The sequence below is a fragment of the Mobula hypostoma genome, chromosome 1 (genome assembly GCF_963921235.1).
Source record: "Mobula hypostoma chromosome 1, sMobHyp1.1, whole genome shotgun sequence".
Classification (NCBI taxonomy): Eukaryota; Metazoa; Chordata; class Chondrichthyes; order Myliobatiformes; family Myliobatidae; genus Mobula; species Mobula hypostoma.
In genome coordinates this window covers 182674613-182695415 of record NC_086097.1, presented here as the reverse complement: position 1 = coordinate 182695415, position 20803 = coordinate 182674613, and the positions used below count along the sequence as shown (strand labels likewise).

The 20803-nt window shown below is 45.8% G+C and overlaps 3 protein-coding genes across 4 annotated transcripts in view; 2 read left to right on the top strand and 1 right to left on the bottom strand.

Annotated features, from left to right (window-relative positions):
• Positions 1-1942, top strand: part of LOC134353239 (amiloride-sensitive amine oxidase [copper-containing]-like) — a 69443-nt gene extending 67501 nt beyond the window's left edge. For both annotated transcript variants that reach the window (XM_063061281.1, XM_063061273.1), the window contains exon 5: positions 1107-1942. In XM_063061281.1, the coding sequence (XP_062917351.1) occupies positions 1107-1373 (267 nt within the window). In that variant the 3' untranslated portion in view covers positions 1374-1942. The remainder of the gene's footprint in view (positions 1-1106) is intronic.
• Positions 1943-5166: 3224 nt separating this feature from the next.
• Positions 5167-19568, bottom strand: LOC134353274 (trichohyalin-like). The gene is made up of 3 exons (XM_063061307.1): positions 19547-19568; positions 11534-11711; positions 5167-10138 (listed from the first exon to the last, which is right to left on the bottom strand). The coding sequence occupies exon 3, from the start codon at positions 6140-6142 to the stop codon at positions 5198-5200; it is 945 nt and encodes a 314-aa protein (XP_062917377.1). The 5' UTR covers positions 6143-10138; positions 11534-11711; positions 19547-19568; the 3' UTR covers positions 5167-5197.
• Positions 12435-20803, top strand: part of LOC134353257 (amiloride-sensitive amine oxidase [copper-containing]-like) — a 29743-nt gene continuing 21374 nt past the window's right edge. The window contains exon 1 of the mRNA XM_063061291.1: positions 12435-12558. The gene's annotated coding sequence lies outside the window, so the exon portion shown is untranslated. The remainder of the gene's footprint in view (positions 12559-20803) is intronic.

Below are 20803 nucleotides of genomic sequence, written 5' to 3'. Positions count from 1 at the left end.
CAGGAACAAAGGAGGAAATGTGCCTGGAATTGGAGGAGGTAGAGGAGGCCTTAACTTAGTTTCAGTATTCATCAGTGAGAGGACATTGACTAATGTGAGGTCATCATAAAACAGGCTGATATGCTGGAACATGTCGATGTTAAGAAAGATGATACGCTGAAACTTTTGAAAAAGTTCCATGGGGCTGGATGGGGTATGCCCCAGGTTACTACAGGAAGCAAGAGAAGAGATTGCCCTGTCTTTGGTGATGATCTTTGCGTCCTCACTGGCCACAGGAGTTGTACAAGAAGATTGGAGGGTGGCAAATGTTATCTCTTTGTTGAAGAGAGGTAATTGGGATAACCCTGGGAATTTAGACCAGTGATTAGTGGCGATAGATTGGAGAGGATTCTGAGAGGCAGGATTTATGATCTTCTGGCAAAGCATAGTGTGATTAGCATCAGTCAGCATGTCTTTGTGAGGGGCAGGTCGTGCTTCACGAGCCTGATTGAATTCTTCAAGGAAGTAACAAAACAATTTGACAAAACAAAGGCAGAGCAGCAGATGTGGTGTATGTGGATGTTAGTAAGCCGTTTGACATTCCCTCATAGTAGGCTCGTTTGGAAAGTCAGAAGGCACGAGAAGTTGGTATGTTGGTTAAGAAGGCACGAGGATAGGCTGAGTGAACTGGACTTTTCTCTTTGGAGTGAAGGAGGATAACAGCAGATACACACATGGATGAAAAAAGTGGACGGCTAAGTGGGAGGGAAGGGTTAGATTAACCTTCGTAGGTTAAAACGTCAGCACAACATCATGGTTCAAAGGTCCTGTACTGTGTTGTATTGATCTATGTTCTATAATGGTCAGAGGAGGGGAGGAGTGGGCTCCAGTAATGGGGAGCAGAGATGTCCGCCAATAACAGGAGTGACACACCAGGTTAATGTGGGGAGACAAAGGACAGACCCAAGAATGAGGACTGGAGGACACAAAACTGACTCCAGTGGGGGGAGGGTGCACAGTACTTAAGGTGTGACAGCTCCCAGCAGGAGTGTATTCCAGAACGTTCACCCCTCACCCCCCGTCATTCCCAGGGTTACTGATGGAGTCTCCACTTCTGCCTGTTTCAGGATCTGGTTGCCTGGGTAACAGTCGGCTTCCTACACATCCCCCATGCTGAAGACATTCCTAACACCAGCACTCCTGGAAATGCTGCGGGGTTTCTCCTCCGCCCCTTCAACTTCTTCCAGGAGGACCCGTCAGTGGCCTCACGGGACGTGGTTATTGTTCGGCCAGATGGGTCCGGTGTAAATGTCAAGAGGTGGACAGAGATTACCAGTCACCAGTGTCCAGCCACTCGTCCTTTCACCTACAATGGCACCTACCTTCCGGTCTGAGGAGCACTGTCCATGGCCTGGCAGGACTGGGACTGTAATCAATAACCATTAGCCTTACTAAACCCTCCCTCTACCAACACCCAACAACTTCCCCCAATACCCTGCCACACTGCCCTGCACTAACACCTTCACACAGGTCCACACACAATCACCCCTGCACAGGTCCAATCAAACCCCAAAACCCTCACCCAATGCCCTGTACCAACACCCTGATAAAGTCACTTCTCCTCAGGTCTTACCAACCCTGCAAAACACTGCACAAATACTTTGCCCAAACACCCTCTAACATCCACAAACAATTACCCATCCACAGTTAGATATTAACCATCACACCCATTCCCAGCACACATAATACAGTCAACCCTTCACAGGTTCCCCTCACACCCCAACACCCGAAACCAAACCATAACTCACACACACACCTTCCATCAACCATTACACCGGGACCTCTCCACGACTGGTTAATCCGCTGAGTGCCAAAGGTTTCTGCTCCATCAGTTGTAAGGTTGAAACCTCAGTGTTTATTTGTACTGAAACACAGAATTAAATCATCTTCCAAAGCTTTCTCTGCAGTAGGTAATTTCATCCAGATGTACATGATGTATGTCTTACCCTTCATTACCCACGCATTACCCATTCTCCAGTGTTCCAGCACTTCACACATCATTACCAGCATTTGGAAATACAGGGACTGGTCAGAGATAGTCAGCATGGCTTAGTGTGTGGAATATCATGTGACACCAATTTGACTGAGTTTTTGAAGAAGTAGCCAAAAACATCAAAGACCCCCACCATCCAGGCCACAACATCTTCTCACTACTGCCATTGGGCAGGAGGTATAGAAGCCTTAAGTCCCATACCACCATGTTTCCCTTGTTACGTAACCGGCAACAATGAATATCAATCGAGACAGGTTATATAAAAACAACCAAACATTTATTAAACACAGATAAATGATAAAAACAAAAAACAAACCAAAACCTTAACTGGAAGTTAACCGTTATGCAGCCGTTCAACAAATTGTCATTCGGTACTGGTTCTTAAAGCGTTAAATGCGAAAACGGTTCTTAAAGCGGTAAAGTCAAATATAGTTCTTAAAAAGGTGTTACGTACCCCGTAACTGGGTTGCCAAACCAGCAGAAATGAATCACTCAGTTGGAGTCTGGATTACTAGAACTAAGAAAGTTTTATTAAAGAAACAAGCAACACAGTAATCGGAAGGATAATAAATGCAACAGTTCAGCAATGATATCCACACATGCGCACAGAATTAAGATAACAGCATCAATCAAGCTCTGTGACCCCTCCTCCAGATGCGGTCGATCCTCTGCAGTGAACCCGGCACCCAGGCAAGGGCGGACACACACCGGGTTCCCGCTGATCGTACCTTTCCACCCTGGCCGTTGTCTGATACTTCCCACCGACTCGTGAGAAGCGTACTGCTTCCAGGGTCTCGTTACCTCGGGTGGCGTGTGTCCTGCCTTCGTGAATCGGTCCCTTTTTATCCCCCTGCTGGGGTATCGCCTGTCCATCACTTCAAACAGTTCAGGGTTCAAAGGGGGAGCCGCTCCAGACAGCTCTCTCTCCCACGTCCCTTCATTACACATCTCCAGACGCTGCTCCATTGTTCCTTATCTCTCCTTCCCCTGAGGACAGGTGGCAGACCACTTGCTGATGTCACTGATGCCAGCAAACATCTTAATTTTATGTGTATTCTCGTCACACTTCCCCCCTTTAAGGATTTTTACCGGGAGGTAAAAATTACAAACATGAATACATTATTTGATACATACACAAATATACATCTTTAACAGCCATTTGGCTAACACAGCGAGTTTGAAGCTGTCAACACCTTGACAGACAGTCATCACATTTTCTGTTCCTTTTACACGTGTTATTAATAATCCCTTAGACCGGGCTCCAACTCAGCAAACTTCATAGTGGCCAAAAACACTGATGAATTGCGATCAATGTAACCTCTCATTTGGTTTTGTCCCGGACCACAATAACAAGGGTCGTCCCATTCCGACTCAGTTTTCTCTCGCAAGGGCTTAGTAGGAGGGGGACGGGTATTGACCGCAGAGTTATTGCAAAACTTCCTGCAGTACCCCACCATCTCCAAGAGCCTTCTGAGGGCCCTCTTGTCTGTCGGGGTTGGGAGGTCAGCGATAGCCTGCACTGTAGCTTGCATCGCTGCCAGCTGCCCCTGTGTCACCACAATTCCCAGGTAAGTGACCCTCGTGTGGCCGAATTCATTTTTTTCAAGGTTCACTATCAAGCTGGCTTCAGACAGCCGTATTAAATTGCCAATACACACCTCTGTGTTCATCAGCCCTTTAGTCACTGAATACTCAAAAAATATGGGTGTTGTTTATTAGGTTGGCCTATTGTAACAGACATCACCCAACGTCCCAGTTCTTTGCATTGCCTCGGGACAATCAAACACACGGGTGCGAGTCGTTTAATTATTTCATCTAAAGATTCGCTTTGTTCGGGGATTAAGGGAGAGACCTTATCCGTAGACCTGGCCAAAACAATAGCCTTCTCCCATCTGATCGATCCCATACTAATCTTTTCAAAATGTTTTTTTCCTCTTATCAGGGGGCCCCTAGCTTCATTGATTTCCACGCTAACACCGACTAGGTTTGTTAGCATATCAAAAGCCGGTGACCGTCTCAATTCGCGTCGGTCATGATCAATAACATTTTTCCCCCTGGGCAGCCGGTAAATCTCTTTCATGATTCCACCAGCTGTTTCCTCCAGCACCGCAAAATGTCCACCGGGGGGTACCTCGTGGGCCATGTTAAAAACCTCATCCCCATAACTCTTGCACCACCCCCCATTCCTCATCTGCGGGTACTGTACTTGATTTTCCTTTTTTCCTTAGCACTTCCTTCTCCACACAATAGTCTACTAGTTCCCTTGTTAAAGCTGTGTCAGAGAGAGCTGTCTCTGCAAAAACCATCAGCCCCTCGTCTCGCTCCTGCGTCTGCACAAATTCTTTCCTGGCTACTGCTACGTCCGTCCCAGCTCCCTCACTACCTCTTGTCTCACTACACCCCGTCTCATACAAGGTTGGCAGAAACGGTTCAGCTAAATTCACTCTCGCGGGCCCGTGATGAACCTGTGTGTCCATGGGCGGGGCCTCAATGCTGGCAGGCTGACCTGTCAATCTCACGACTGGGAACACGATTCCTCCGGCGATGTCATTACCGAGCAAGACTTCCACGTCTTTCATCGGTAATTCGGACCTCACCCCGATCGTGACTAGTCCAGAGACCAGGTTGCTTTGTAAGTGTATCTGGTGCAAAGGGACTGCCTCTGTCCCTTCCCCAATACCTTTGACCTTGACCTCCCCAGTCTGGGTCTCTGAGCTAAACTCTAATACACTCTTCAGTATTAGTGACTGACACGCTCCCGTGTCTCTCCAGATCCGCACTGGAACTGGTTTTAACCCCTCCTTCACTGACACCAGTCCGGCCGAGATAAACCTCTCGCGCCCTTCCTGGACTTTTTCAGACCTGTCCTTCCCTAGCGGTTCGTTTACCAGCTCGATACAGCCATTCCAAATTTCCGCTTTTCCTTTCCCCGTCTCCTTCCTTGGGGCAAAGCACCTGGACGCAAAGTGTCCGGCTTTCCCACAATTATAACAGACGACCCCAGGAGACTTCCTACCAGACTGCTCCCGGTCTACCTTATCCTTTTCACTAGTCCCCGGCTTACTTTCTGACTTTTCCGGCGGACTCTCCCCGCCGTCCTGACTACCCTTCTGGTAGCCTTTACTCGGGCAAACTTCATTTTATGCGTCAACGCATACTCATCCGCTAACTTAGCAGTTGCGCTAACGTGGCTGCCTCTTTCTCATCGAGGTAGGGTCTCATACCCTCGGGGACACAACCTTTAAACTGCTCAATCAGGATCAGTTGTAGCAGTCTGTCATAATCCCCCTCTACCCCCTTCGAGGCGCACCAACGCTCACAATATGTCTGCATCTCACGGGCAAACTCCAAATACGTGCGGTCCCACTGTTTCCTCGCATTCCGGAACCTCTGCCGGTATGCCTCCGGGACCAACTCATAAATCCTGAGGATGGCCTCTTTCACCACCTCATACCTCTGGGCATCTTCCGCGGACAAAGCTGAGTAAGCTTCTTGGGCTTTCCCTTTCAGTACACTCTGAAGTAAAACAACCCACTTATCCCTCGGCCAGTCCTGACTTATAGCCACTTTTTCGAAGTGGAGAAAGTACCAATCCACGTCGGTATCGTCAAATGGGGGAACCAGCCTAACCTCCTGGGTCGCCCGGAACCCTCCACCTTGGTTCGGCACGAGCCCCTGCTCGGCCCTTATCTTTAACTTCTCCAGCTCAAATTCCCTTTCCCTCTGTTTCCCTCTCTCTTCTCGCTCCCATTGCCTCTCTTTCTCCTCTCTCTCTAACTGTCTTTCTCTCTCTTGCCTTTCTAACTCTCTCTCCTTCTCTTCGTGTTCTAACTGCCGTACCCGGAACTCGTGCTCGAGTCTCAGTTTTTCAAGCTGTACCTGTACTGCGTCTCCAGCAGGTTTTTCAATAGACACCACCCCCAGCTCACCTTGGGGAAACACACCTTTGGATACATAGTGCTCTACAATAGCTCTGTGTATCTCCTCTCTCCTCATTGTCGACTTCACCTTAGCAAGATTCAACCGTTTGGCCACAGCTACCAATTCCGATTTCCTGGCATCCTCTAATGCCTCCAAGGTCGGCGCCTTTATAAATTCCTCAGCCTCCATTTCTGCTGTTTGTCTTTTCTTTCTTTCGGGAATTTTAACCCAATCAATTTACTCCGTCCCAAACTTAGCGTTCAAAATCGCGGACGAGAACCCCACTTATGTTACGTACCCCGTAACTGGGTTGCCAAACCAGCAGAAATGGATCACTCAGTTGGAGTCTGGATTACTAGAACTAAGAAAGTTTTATTAAAGAAACAAGCAACACAGTAATCGAAAGGATAATAAATGCAACAGTTCAGCAATGATAACCACACATGCGCACAGAATTAAGATAACAGCATCAATCAAGCTCTATCGTGGTCTAGGGGTAAATGACCAAATTTCAAAGTGACTCAAAGTTCAGTCCAGTTTAGTAGTTCAGTTCGCAGTAATCGTTGCCATGGCTATGGACAACATGGGGGGGAGAGAGAGAGAGAACGAGAACGACTGATCATTCAGACACAGCTTCACTCACAGACCGGCGAGATGGCTCACAAGCAGCTTTTGGGCAGGTCCTTGGTGATGTCACCTGAGGTCACCGACTGAGGCCCTCCTCCAGATGCGGTCGATCCTCTGCAGTGAACCCGGCACCCAGGCAAGGGCGGACACACACCGGGTTCCCGCTGATCGTACCTTTCCACCCTGGCCGTTGTCTGATACTTCCCACCGACTCGTGAGAAGCATACCGCTTCCAGGGTCTCGTTACCTCGGGTGGCGTATGTCCTGCCTTCGTGAATCAGTCCCTTTTTATCCCCCTGCTGGGGTATCGCCTGTCCATCACTTCAAACAGTTCAGGGTTCAAAGGGGGAGCCGCTCCAGACAGCTCTCTCTCCCCCGTCCCTTCATTACACATCTCCAGATGCTGCTCCATTGTTCCTTATCTCTCCTTCCCCTGAGGGCAGGTGGCAGACCACTTGCTGATGTCACTGATGCTAACCTAGGCCAGCAAACATCTTAATTTTATGTGTATTCTCGTCACAAGGGAAAATTTTAAAGTCCAACAGATTTATATGTTCAATTGGGAGAGACTTCTCTGGAGAAGGATTTCTTCATGGACGCGACTTTCCTGCTGGTTCTGTCCACAGGATTCACTATGCAGTAAATAAACAGTTTAAAACAACTGACCTTAAATTCTAGAGAGAGCAAACCTTTGCATGAACTCTTTGCTCTTTCGGCAAGAGTTATCTTCGATGCAAGTTGCTACTCCTTCAACGAAGACTCAATAAGGTCGATCCTTTGTTAAACTGCTGAACGATGCCAACTCCTCTCAATCCTTCGGTCCTGTACTTCGATAAAGTCTTCACTCTCCCTTCTACTGCTGGAATAGGATAAATCAGCACATCTAGCCAAAAATTTCCAGTACAGAAATATTGTATCTTGCAACAGAACGTAACAACCGTTTAAAAAATGAAACTGCATCATAAAAACAAATACGCAACAGAAACGGAGATACAGTACATTCTACCTGGAAATCTAAAAACTAAAAACTATTAGGCTCCACACTAGTTGTTTGTCAGTCTTTATTTACATATATTGTTTCATAAAGTGTTATTGTATATCTTTTTTCCTGCAAATTCTTGCAAGAAGTTGTATCTCAAGATAATATATGATAACATATCTATACTTTGATAGCAAATTTATTTGAACTTTGAAATTTGAGGGTAGGGCAGTAGACATGATCTATATGAACTTCAGTAAGGCCTTTGATTGTTTCCACATGGTAGGCTGCTGTGAAAAGTTGGATCTCATGCAACCCAGGAAGAGCTGGCTAACTGGATACACGGTTGGCTTGATGGTAGGAAGCAGTTGATGATAGTGGAAGGTTGTTTCTTGGACTAGAGGCCTGTGACTAGTGTTGTTCCCAGGAGTGGTGCTAGGCCCATCGTTGTTTGTTTCTATAGCAACGATTTGGAAGAATATATAGGGCATTGTTAGCAAGTTTGGAAATGATACTGAGATAACTGGTGTCTTCAACAATGAAGAAGGTTATCACAAATCACAGGTGGATCTTGATCAGCTGGGTCAGAGGGCTGAGGATAGTAAATGGAGTTGAATTCAGATCACTGCAACATCTCACATTTTAGGAAGACAAATGAGGGTAGGGCTTTCACAGTGAAAGGCAATTCCCCAGGGAGTGTTGTGGAATAGAAGGTCCTTGGAGTACCAGTATGTGGTTTCATGAAAGGATGATGAAGAATTCTTTCGGCATGCTGGCCCTCATCAGTCACAGTATTGAGTATAATTGTTGCATGTTATATTGCCGTTATCTAAAATGTTGGTGTGGCCATATTTGGAATGCTATATTCAATTTCGTTCCCCCTACTGTAGGAAAGATGTCATAAACCTGGAAAGCTTGAAGAAGGGTCTACAAGGATGTTATCAGGACTTGAGGGACTGAGTTTTAGGGAGAGGTTGAACGGGTTGAGTCTTTAATTCTTGAAGCATAGGAGAGCTAGAGGTGACCTTGTAGAGGTGTATAAAGTCATGAAAGGCATAGATAGGGTGAATGCACAGTTTTTTTTCCCAGGGTAGGCAAATCAAGAACTAGAGGTCATAAGTTTAAGGTGAGAGGGGAGAGATTTACGGGAAATTGAGGCAGCCTTTTTTATTTAAACATTAAGGATGGTGTAGGTAGAATGAACTGCTGGAGGAACTGGTTGAGGCAGGTACAATAACAGCTTTGAAAAGACAGCTGGACGGGTACACAAATGGGAAAGAGTTAGAAAGTTATGGACCAAACAAGGCAAATGGGACTGGCTTGCCTCAGCATTAGTTGGCATGAATCAGTTGGGCCAAGGAGCCTCTTTCTGTGCTGTGTCACTCTATGACTGGATGTTCATCAGGTTTTATGCATCTTCTCATGCAAGAACAACCATTTTATCCCATTTTCCCTTCTAATCCTTTTCCCAAGTACTTAAAAGCTTGTTTCCCTGAATTGTGACCTTTGCTGAGTGAAAGAGATCCTTCAAATTGACTCCATCTCACCCACCTCATTATTTTATACATCTCAGCCTCGTCAAAGCCTCGTCATCTACAGTTTTCCAGTCCTGCAGCATCCTGAAGATCCCCGCTGCACCGTCTCTAGTGCGATCATATCTCTCCTGGAATGTGGAGACCAGGACTGTCCCAGTGCTCCAGCTGTGGTATTGTACACAGTTGCAGCACACCTCCCTGCTCTGTGTCTGGCCTTGCTGACTCATCAATGCCTGCCTTTCCAAATTAATCATGTCCTTCAGTATCTTGGGATAAATCTCTTCAGGTCCTGGAGTTATTCACCATAATGTTTTACAGAACACAGTGTACAACTCCTCCTCCTTATCATTGACATGCCTAGAATATCAACACCCCCTCCCTCATCTTACTTTTACCCATATCGACCCTGGTGAATACCAATGCCAGGTACACACTGAGGACCTCATTCACAACCTCAGTTCAGACCTAACAGACAAATGTACAGCCCTTTTCCCTCACTCCCCCAGATTCCACCATAGGGGTAAATCATAGCAGACAACAAATACACCAGCCCACATGAGAGAAAACCGAACACCTCGTGGAAACTCACACAGTCACAGGGAGAATGAGCAAACTCCACAAAGACAGCACCAGAGGTCAGGATTGAACCCGGGTCTCAGAGGCAGCAGTTCGTGTGTTGTGTGTTTGTTTTATGTGTGTGTGTGTGTGTGTGTGTCTATATTATATATATATATAGTACACACACATACACACACACACACAAAACCTGGTCACAGGTCTTTCGGCCCACAAGACTGTACTGACATTCCCCATCATTCACACCAATCCAATTCCCTCAGTGGTGGTTGAGAGGTCCCACCCTAGAACTGCGCGGAGTGACCCACCTGAATGAGTGACACTGCAGCTGTCGGTGAGTCCTGACACCCATCGGGTGGCTGTGGGCAGCCAGTCGACACAGGGCTGTAGGCTGGAGGGGTCAGGACCAGGGGTCTCTGCAGCAACTGCAGAATGGTGGAGATATCAGCCATGACCTGGGACTCTAGTCTGGAGGCAGGAAGAGAGGAGGTTAAACAGGGTCAGAGGGCAGAGGTCCATCCTGCAGGGAGAAGTTAGGACTCAGTATATGGCCAGGATTCAGTCCTGGGTCATAGGGCAGACCTGGAGAAGAGGTGATGTATATTCAGACTTTTGTATCTTCTGCCTGGTGGGAGTGGGGAGAAAACAGAATGTCTGGGGTCAGTGGGGACTTTGATTGTGCTGTCTGCTTTACTGAGGCAGTGAGATGTAGACAGAGTCCATGGAGGGGAGGCTGGTTTCTATGACTTGCAGAGCTGTGTCCACAACTCTCTGCACTTTTCTGTAATGAAAGTTTGGAGGGGAGGAGAAGATGGCGGCGCGATGCAGCGTGCGAGGCCGCTCCGAAATGATATTGTATTTGTTAAATAGGGGCCGTGCACAATCCTGATTTGATGGAGACGGACATGAGAAGCACAAAGGAACATTTGGAGAAACTTTTGAAATGCCTGCTTTGCTGCTGCTGCTACTGTGCGATCAAGAATCTCTGGAGGGGAAGGCCCCAAATCCTCGGCTTTGCCTATTGCCTGTTGCCAGGGCCGGGGTCGAAGTGCTCAGCAGAGAACGTGCTCTGTGCTAGCTGTCGGAGGGCTGGTCGGAGGCTCGAAGTTTTCAGACAGACTTAAGAGTCTGCTGTGGTCGGGTGTTTCCAGGGTGCTGCATCGGCAAGTTCGCGGTGCTGGAAGCTCATGGCAGGGAGAGTTTTTCCCTTCTACCGTCTGCGTGAGATGATGGGACTTTCGAGAGACTTTGAGACTTTTTTACCGTGCCCATGGTCTGTTCTTCATCAAATTACAGTATTGCTTTGCACTGTTGTAACTATATGTTATAATTATGTGGTTTTAGTCATTTTTTTTTAGTCTTGGTTTGTCTTGTGTTTCTGTGATATCATTCTGGAGGAACATTGTATCATTTCTTAATGCATGTATTACTAAATGACAATAAAAGGGGACTGTGTGTCCTCATAATCTAATCTAATCTAATCTAATGATGTGCCAAGCAGCTGTCATAACAAGCCACGATCCATCCAGACAGGATGCTCTCTATGGTGCTTTGATAAAAAAAATTGACAAGAATCAAGACAGACTACTGAATTTCTTAAACTTCCTGAGGAAGTAGAGGCATTGGTGAGCTTTCTTCACTGTAGCATCTACATGTTGGATCAGGACAGACAATTGGTGATTTCATCTACAAAGATATAGGAGCAGTTAGAGTAGAATCTGGCCCTGCAGTTATCAGTATAAAGAGGCTCGAGTAGGAGGCTGAGGACACAACCTTTGCGTCACCAGTATTAGGAATAATCTTGGCTGAGGGGTCAGTCCATGGTGAGGGGTCAGAAGTCAGAATGGGGTGAGGAATCATTACCTGGTTAGCTGCTCCTGCAGGAGCTGGAGCCTGCGGTTAATGTTGGCCCACTGGGTCCGGTTGGGAGTGGACACTGACCGGGGGCCTGAATGAGCAGTGACCGCTGGTCGGGAGCAGATGTCCTGCAGCAGGTGGGGAGTTGGTCCAGCCCAGAAACTGAAGATGTTGGAGAAAGGTCCTATGAGACACAAGGGGACATCGTCACTCTGGAGGAGAGATTGGACACACGAAAAGGGAGATCCATCATTCCACGGGAGAGACAATAAGCCTGTCGCACTGAGGATATCAGTCTGAGGGATGATCCTCACCGTGGCCACAGTTCTAGCTGCTAATACCTATGATGCCGGTCAGGGTTGGCCAATGTGGGCCCTTCACATGCGAGGGAACCCAGTGCAGCCTCAGAGTAGAGGGAGCAAGACCTTCGGGGTGAGAATGGAAAAGCCAGACCTTGCCTGACATCAGCTGGTGTCAGGTCCTCATTGTCGTAGACACCGTCATTGAACCCTCTGACCCTGCTGTCAAAGAGACCCCCAGCCTCCCCATCTCCCTGGGGCTTCACCCCAACTCCCCTTGTGCAGAGCACACCATGCCCGAGCTGCAGTGTGACAGCGGTCAGTGTCAGCACCCCTTTCTGTGTCAGATCTCCCCACCTGTGCTGCCGGTATGGCCACTTTCTCTCTGCGACTCACTTCCCTGGATGATGAGGAAGTCGCTTTGCGTGGCTGGTGGGAGATGAGTAAGTGTGAAGACCCAAGGGAGTGGGTGAGAGATATACGAGAGGAGGGGTGGAGACTGTATGGGTTGGGGGTGCGGGAGGAGGTTTACTCAGCTGGCCCATGCCCAGTTACAACGTCCCTCTCAGGGACAGTTTTCCACCCTCTTGGTCGTTCACCCCAACACTCGACAACAAGGCAGAGCAAAGCAAGTTTCCTGGACAAGCTGTCCTGTGCACTTTGGACCAGCTCTGTACCAGGCAGGACAGGCACTGCGAGCAGCTCTGTGGAGACTGAGTGCAGCAAACTACGGTCAGTCCTCAGCTAACAAGCTGTATGTACTCTGGGGTGACGGGGACAGGCTGTATAGTGTTCCCAGGGTGAAGCTGGGTGCATGGTCAAAATAGTGTACCCACGACAATGGCCATGTGATGGGGAAGGGGGAGAAAGGGAGCACAGAACTCTCCCTGGAACAGTCCATCTGAGAGACTGTGTGTGCGGCTAGTGTGAGTGTGTATGTGTGAGAAAGACTTGTCCCCCCAGTGTGTGTGTGTGAGAGAGAGACCCATCACACCAGTGAGGGTCAGAGTGTGTGTGTGTGTGTGTGTGTGTGTGTGTGTGTGTGTGTGAGAGAGAAAGAGAGAGAGACCCATCACCCCAGTGAGGGTCAGTGTGTGTGTGTGTGTGTGTGTGTGAGAGAAAGAGAGAGAGACCCATCACCCCAGTGAGGGTCAGTGTGTGTGTGTGTGTGTGTGTGTGTGTGTGTGTGTGTGTGTGTGTGTGAGAGAGAGAGAGAGAGACCCATCACCCCAGTGAGGGTCAGTGTGCATGTATGAGTGAGAGAAAGACCAGTTTTTCCTCAGTGAGAGTCAGTCCTTGGAGGGTACACTCTCTCAGTTTCATCTCAGGACGTCATTTGTGCAGAAGTTATAAATATGGAGGGTCGCCTCAGTAGGGCAATATTATAGAACTCCAATAGTCAGCAGGAACTTGTGGAGCAGATTTGTCGGGAAGTTGCACATGCTGTGAGAACAGAAGGGTTTCCATACGATAGGGGCCTCTCCTAAGAAAGGAGCATTACTGGATCGCCTCTTCACGGAGGAGGCAGGCCCAGTACCTGAAGAGACAGTTGGAGAGCACTTAGTGTCTATGAGTTTTAATAAAATTATGGAGAAAGATAAATCAGGTCCACAGTTTGAAGTCCTGAACTGGACCAGGGCCAACTTTGAGGGCATTGAGCAGGATCCAGCTGGGGTCAAAGGACTGACTCTGGAACAGAGGCAAAGGAACAGTGTGATGGATATTCACTTTACAAGGCTGGTGGGGGGCCTTTCTGAAAGGCTCGGCTTCCTAACAAAGCAGCTGACACATAGAGATCAGAGTTATTTTTGAGTAAGTTAAACTTCCAATCTATATTCTTTGTTCAGCTTCTTGTCATAATTGGGAGCCAGTTTTCAGTTTTTAATGTAAATGGCAAGCAATAATCAGTCTGAATTTAAAAGGCCAGCTTTGCAAACAAACAGCACTGTCTACAGAGCACAGACTGCTGGGCCACAGTACCAGGCTGATGCTCAAGAGGTGCAGTGTAAGACAATGGAGTGGTATTAATTGGGCTTGCATTAAACCAGCCAACACTGGCTAAGTTATTCAAACATCGAACATAAAACAGTACAGCACAGGAACAGGCCCTTCAGCCCACAACGGCATGCTGAACTTTCAAAAAAGTAAATCAAGAACCCCCAAAAACTAATCCCTCCTACCTATATAATGTCCATATCCCTCCATCTTCCTTGCATCCATGTGCCAATCTAAAGATCTCTTAAAGGCCTCTAATATTTTGGATCCTACCACCATTCCAGGCATACACTACTCTCTGAGTAAAAAACTTACGCCTCACCTCTCCCTCTCACCTTCAATGCCTGCCCTCTGGTATTAGACATTTCTACCTGGGGAAAATATACTCCCTGTCTACTCTATCTATGCCTCTCACTTCTATAGATGCCTATCACTTCTCCTCTCAGCCTCCACTGCTCCAAAGAAAACAACCCAAATTTGTCCAGCCTCTCTTGATAACACATGCCCTCTAAACCAGGCAGCATCCTGGTAAAACTCTTCTGCACCTTCTCCAAAGTCTCAACATCCTTCCTATAGTGGAGCGACCAGAACTGTATGCAGTACTCCTGATGTGACCTAAACAGAGTTTCATAAAGTTGCAACATAACCTCTTCACATTTGAACTCAGTACCACAACTATTTAAAAGCAAGTGCTCCATTAGCCTTCTTAACCACTCTGTCGACCTGTGCAGCCACTTTCATGGAGCTATGAACTTCAGGCCCAAGGTCTCTCTGCTCAGCAAAATTGTTAAGGGTCTGGCCCTTAACAGTATACTTTCTCCTTCCAATTCACCCTACCGAGGTGCAACACCTCATATTTATTGGGGTTAAACTTCATATTTGCAACTGATCTAAATCACACTGTATTCCTTTGCCTGTCTTATACATTATCCACAACTCCACCAATCTTGGTATCAACTGCAAATTTACAAACTACTCATCTACATTTTCATCCAGGATATTTATATACATCACAAACAGTAGAGGTCCCAGCACAGATCCCTGCAGAGCACCACTAAATACAGACATCCAGCTTGAATCAGTCTCTTCAACCAACACCTCTGTTGTCTACGTGCAAGCCAGTTCACCTTGGATTCCATTCATCTTAATCTTCTGGATTAGCCTCCCATGAGGGACTTTGTCGAACTTCTTACTAAAATCCATATTGACAATATCCACAGGCATCTCATCTCTTGCCTCCTTCAATAACTTGCCTCCATCAGTCCCTGGGGACATCCACCTTAATACTCATTAGGAGGCCCAACCCTTCCTCCTCCTTGACCTCTAAACACCCTAAAGTATTTACACACTCGGCACTGATCTCCTGGTCCTCCATATCCTTTTCCATGGTAAGTACTGAAGCAAAGTATTCATTGAGTCCCTCACTCATATTCAAGCAAATGTTCCCCTCTTCATCCTTGAGTTCTCCTACTCACTCTCTAGTTACTCTCTTGCTTTTGATGTATGTATAGAATGCCTTGGGAGACATCCTAATCCCACTTGCCAAAGACTTTTCATGGCCACTCCAGGCTTTTCTGATTCCCCACTTATTTTTTTCTGGCTTCTTTATAATCCACACGTGCTTCCTTTGACCCTAACTTCCAAAGCTTTACATACTTATCCTTTTTCTTCTTGAATAAATTCATCATCCCTCCAGACATTCAAGGTTCTCTAATGTTTCCATCTATGTCCTTCCTTCTAACAGGAACATACATTTCCTGTCCTCTGTGTAATTGATATTCCTTCTACCAAAGTGCATGACTTCCCTGCACTATATTCCACTTCTTTGCCTATTCTCCTAATCTATCCAAGTCCTCCTGCAGACTCCTGGCATCCACAACACTACCTGCCCCTCCAGCTATCTCCATATCTTCTGCAAACTTGGCCAAAAAGCTATCGATTCCATCATCCAAATCCTTATAATGTGAAAAGAATCAGTCCCAATACCAACCCCTGCAGAACATCACTTGTAACTGTCAGTCAACCAGAATGAGCCCCCTTTATTCCCAATCTTTCCCTCCTGGCAGTCAGCCAATCTTCTATCCATGTTAATATCTTTCCTGTAATACCATGGGTCCTTATCTTGTTAAGTGAACTCACGTGCATTACTTGTCAAAGGACTTTGAAATTCAAATTAAGCAATATCCACTCAGTCTCCTTTGTCTATCCTGCCTATTATTTCCTTAAAGAATTCTAACAGATTTCTCAGGCAAGATTTTCCCCGATGCTGACTTTGACCTATTTTATCATGTGTCTCTAAGTACCCCAAAACCTCATCCTTAGTAATGGACTCCAACATCTTTCCAACCACTAAGGACTAATTGGCTTATAATTTCCTTTCTTCAGTCCCCCGTCTTCTTAAAGAGTGGAATGATATTTGCAATTTTTCAGTCCTCGGGAACCATTCCAGAATCCAGTCATTCTTGAAAGATTATTACTAATGCCTCCATAATTTCCTCAACAACATCTTCCTGACTCCAAGGGTATACAGGTATTCCATCTGGTCAGGTGATGTATCTATCTCAGACCTTTAAATTTCCTGAGCACCTTCTCCTTAGTAACAGCAACTCCTCTCTCTTCTCCCACCACCCCCCCTCCCCCCGACACTCTCAAATTGCTGGCAAACTGCTAGTGTCTTCCACAGTGAAGACTGATGCAAAATAATTATTAAATTTGTCCACCATTACCTTGTCCCCCATTACTACCTCTCCAGCGTCATTTTCCAGTAGTCCAATATCATCACTTGCCTCTTTTACTCTTTACGGATCTGTAAAAGCTTTTGGGATCCACTTTTATATTATTGACTACCTTGCCTTCATATTTCATCTTTTCTCTGCTTATGTTTTTTTTAAAGCTGCCTTCCACAGTTCAGGGAGTTAGGTGCTAAGTTAAAGGGAAAGATCTCCAGGTTGTGATATCAGGATTGCTACATGTGCCATATGCTAGTGTGGCCAGAAATAGGAAGATTAGCACGTTCAACAACATTAAACACGTGGCTAAGGAGTTGGTGTAAGAGAGTGGGCTTCAGAATTTTGGATTATTGTGCACCATTCCAGGGAAGGTGGGACATGAATACTATATATTATTGGAAGGTATACTAAGGTATGGATCTTTGAGGATTTGATAGACATGGACTGATTAGGGATAGTCAGCATGGCTTTGTGCACAGTAGATCATGTCTAACCAATCATATCAAGACTTTCAAGGAAGTTACCAGGAAAGTTGATGAAGACAGGGCAATAGATATTGACTATACAGACATCTGCAAGGCATTTGAAAAGGTCCCGTAAGGGAGATTGGTCAAGAAGGTTCAGTCACTCGGCATTCAAGATGGGCTCGTAAATTGGATGAGAAATTGGATTTGTGGGAGAAGCCACAGGGTGGTGGTAGACAGTTGTCTCTCTGACTGGGGGCTGTGACAAGTGGAGTACTGCAGGGATCGGTGCTGGGTCCATTGCTGTTTGCCATCTATATCAATGATCTGCATGATAATGTGGTTAACTGGATCAGCAAATTTGCAGATGACACCAGGATTGGGGGTGTAGTGGACAGCAAGGAAGACCATCAGATCTTGCAGCAGGATCTGGACCAGATGGAAAAATGAACTGAAAAATGGCAGATGTAATTTAATGCAGACAAATGCAAGGTGTTGCACTTCGGTAAGACCAATAAGGGTAGGTTATGAATTTATACAAGACATTGGTGAGGCTTATTTTGATTATTGTATGCAGTTTTGGTCATAATAAGTTTGAAAGAGTACAGAGAAAATTTACCAGAATGTTGCCAGGACCGGAGGATCTGAGTTATATGGAAAAATTGAATAAGTTAGGACTTAATTCCTTGGAACAAAGAAGACTGAGAGAAGATTTGAAAGAGGTAAGCAAAATTATGAGAGGTAGAGATAGAGTAAATGCAAGTAGACTTTTTCCACTGAGGTTGGGTAGGACTACAACAAGAAGTCATGGATTAAGGTGAAAGGTTAAAAGTTTCAGGGGAACATGAGGGGGAACTTCTTCACTCAAAGGGTTCCCTTGCAATCAACTGTAGCCAGCTCCTCTCCCTTTCCCTCTCAAACTGCAGCATGAATTCTATCATGTTATGATCACTGCCTACTAAGAGTTCTTTTACCTTATTCTCCCTAATCAAATCTGGTTCATTACACAACACCCAATCAGGAATTGCCTTTTCCCTAGTGGGCTCAACTACAAGCTGCTCTAAAAAGTCATCTTGTAGGCATTCTACAAATTTCCTCTCTTCGGATCCAGCACCAATGCAATTTTCCGAATCTATCTGCAAATTGAAATCCTCCATGACCATGGTAACAATGCCCTTATTACATACCTGTTCTATCTCCTATTGTAATTTATATTCCACATACTGGCTACCGTTCAGGTGCCTGTATCCAACTCCCATCAGGATCTTTTTACACTTGCAATTTCTGAACTCTACCCACAAAGATTCCACATCTTCCGATCCTATGTCACCTCTTTCTAAGGATTTGAACCATCAGGAGCTGCAGGAAATGGGTGAGAATTTTAGTGTCTATTTTTCCTCAGTGTTTACTAGGGAGATACCATGGCTGCCAAAGAAATGCAGATAATAGGCATATTGCAAAGAAGGGGGTATTTGCAGCCTGGAAGTGCAATAAGCTGGGCAATTCTACAAGGCCTGATCAGTTACATCCTTGTACCTTGTTGGAGGCCAGAGAAGAGAACACTGAGGCCCTTGTACAAGATGTTTGATTCACCTTATCCACTGGTGATGTTCAAGAAGACTGGAGGTGGTTAATGCTGTTCCATTGTTCAAAAAGGGTAACAAGGACAGGCGAGGGAACTCCAGGCCAGTGAGTCTGACTTCAGTTGTAGGGAAGTTACTGGAGGGAATTCTGAGAGACAAGCCTGTCATCATTTGGATATTCAAGGCCGAATCGGGAATAGTCAGCGTGGTTTTGTGCATGCAAAAATATTTCCGACAAATCTGTTGGAGTTTTCAAAGAGGTAACTAAGGGGGTAGATGAATGTAGGGCAGTGAATGTGTCCATATGGACTTTGACAAGGTGCTACATGACATGCCAATCAAGAAGGTTAGGTTGCATGGGATTCAGGGGGGCGAGCGAGGTGGATTCGGATTGGCTTGGAAGCAGAGTGCGATGGTTGAAGTTCAATTCTTTGACTGGAGGCCTGTCATTCATGTAGTGCTCCAGGGGTCAGCGCTGGGATATCCATTATTTAGTCCTTACGTAAATGATTTATACGTACATATAGGTGACTCAAATAGCACATTTGCTGGTGGTGCTAAATTAGGGGTAAAGCAGGTTACATTGAATCACAAAGAGATATTGATCACTGAGGGAGATGGAGTAAGGAATGGGAAAAAGATTTCAATTGACTTCAGGTGCTGCATTTTGGACAGTCAAACCAGGCAGGACCTATACAATGAATGGCAGTGCACTGATGTAGAACAGAGGGACCTGCTACGAGTGCACATTTTGCTGAAAGTGGCTATGCAAATAGACAGGCTGCTGAACAACATGTTTAGTATGCTGGTCTTTGAAGTTCAAAGTAAATTTACTGTCAAAGAACACGTATGTCACCATATAAAACACTGAGATTCATTGCCTTGTTGGCAAACACAATAAAGGCATGGAATAATAATTATAACAGAATCATTGAAAGACCACACCTACTTGGGCATTAATCCAATCTGCAAAAGACAACAAGCTGTGCAAATACAAAAAGAAAGATATAATTAATTAATAAACAAACAAATAAATAAATAAATAATAACATTGAGAACATGAAATGAAGAGTCCTTGAAAGTGAGTCCATTGGCTGTGGGACCATTTTAATAATGGGGTGAGTGAAGTTATTCCCTTTGAACCAAGAGCCTGATGGTTGAGGGGTAGTAACTGTTCCTGAACCTGTTGATGTGAGGTCTGAAGCTCTTGTACCTTCTTCCTGATGGTAGCAGTGAGAAATGAGCATTTCCTGGGTGGTGGGGGTTCCTGATGGTGGATTCTATTATCTCTGATCCATGACAATGGAAGTCAGGATACTGCCTGGATTCGAGAGTATAAGCAATAAGGAGAAGTTGAACAAAGTTAAGTTGTTTTTTTTCTGGGGTGTCATAGGCTCAATGGAGACTTGTTAGAGGTTTATAAGACTATGAAAGGTGTAGACAAGGGAGACAGTAAGAATCTTTTCTCCAAAGTGAAATGGCTAATACTAGAGGACATATATTTAAGATGAGTGGGTGCACATTCAAAGGAGATTTGTGGGGCAAGTTTTCTCGACAGAGAGAGAGATGGGTGTCTGGAATGTGTTGCCAGGGGTGCTGATGGGTAAAGATAGGATAAAAGCATTTAAGGGGCTTTTAGGAAACACATGAATGTGCAGGATTGGAGGGATGTGGATCATGTGCAGATAGAAAGGATTAGTTTAATTTGATATCATGTTGTATCTGTGCTGTACTGTCTTAAGTTCATCAAGACATTCTTATTAAAACATATCAGATCCTGAGATGACACAACAGGGTCACCGTTGAGATGTTTCCATTGATGAATGTCCATAATTAGTGGAGTCTTTCATTATGCTGGCTACTTGAGCAAGACAGGAAAAAGTGTTCCCATACCAATCTGTGATGCACCCAGATAGGATGCTTTCTATGGTGTATTGAACAAAATTGCTGAGGATCAAAGGGAACAAGCCAATTTCCTTTGCCTCCTGAGGAAGTAGAGCCATTGCTGAGCTTTCTTGGCTGTAGCATCTATGTGGTTGGACTAAACATTTAATTGGTGATGTTCTCACTGAGGGCCTTGAATCTCTCAACCCTCTCGACCTCAACACTGTTGATATAGACAACATCATGTGCACTGCACTCTCTTTGCAAAGTCAATGACCAGCTCTTTAGTTTTGCTAACATTGAGGAAAGGTTGTTGTCATGA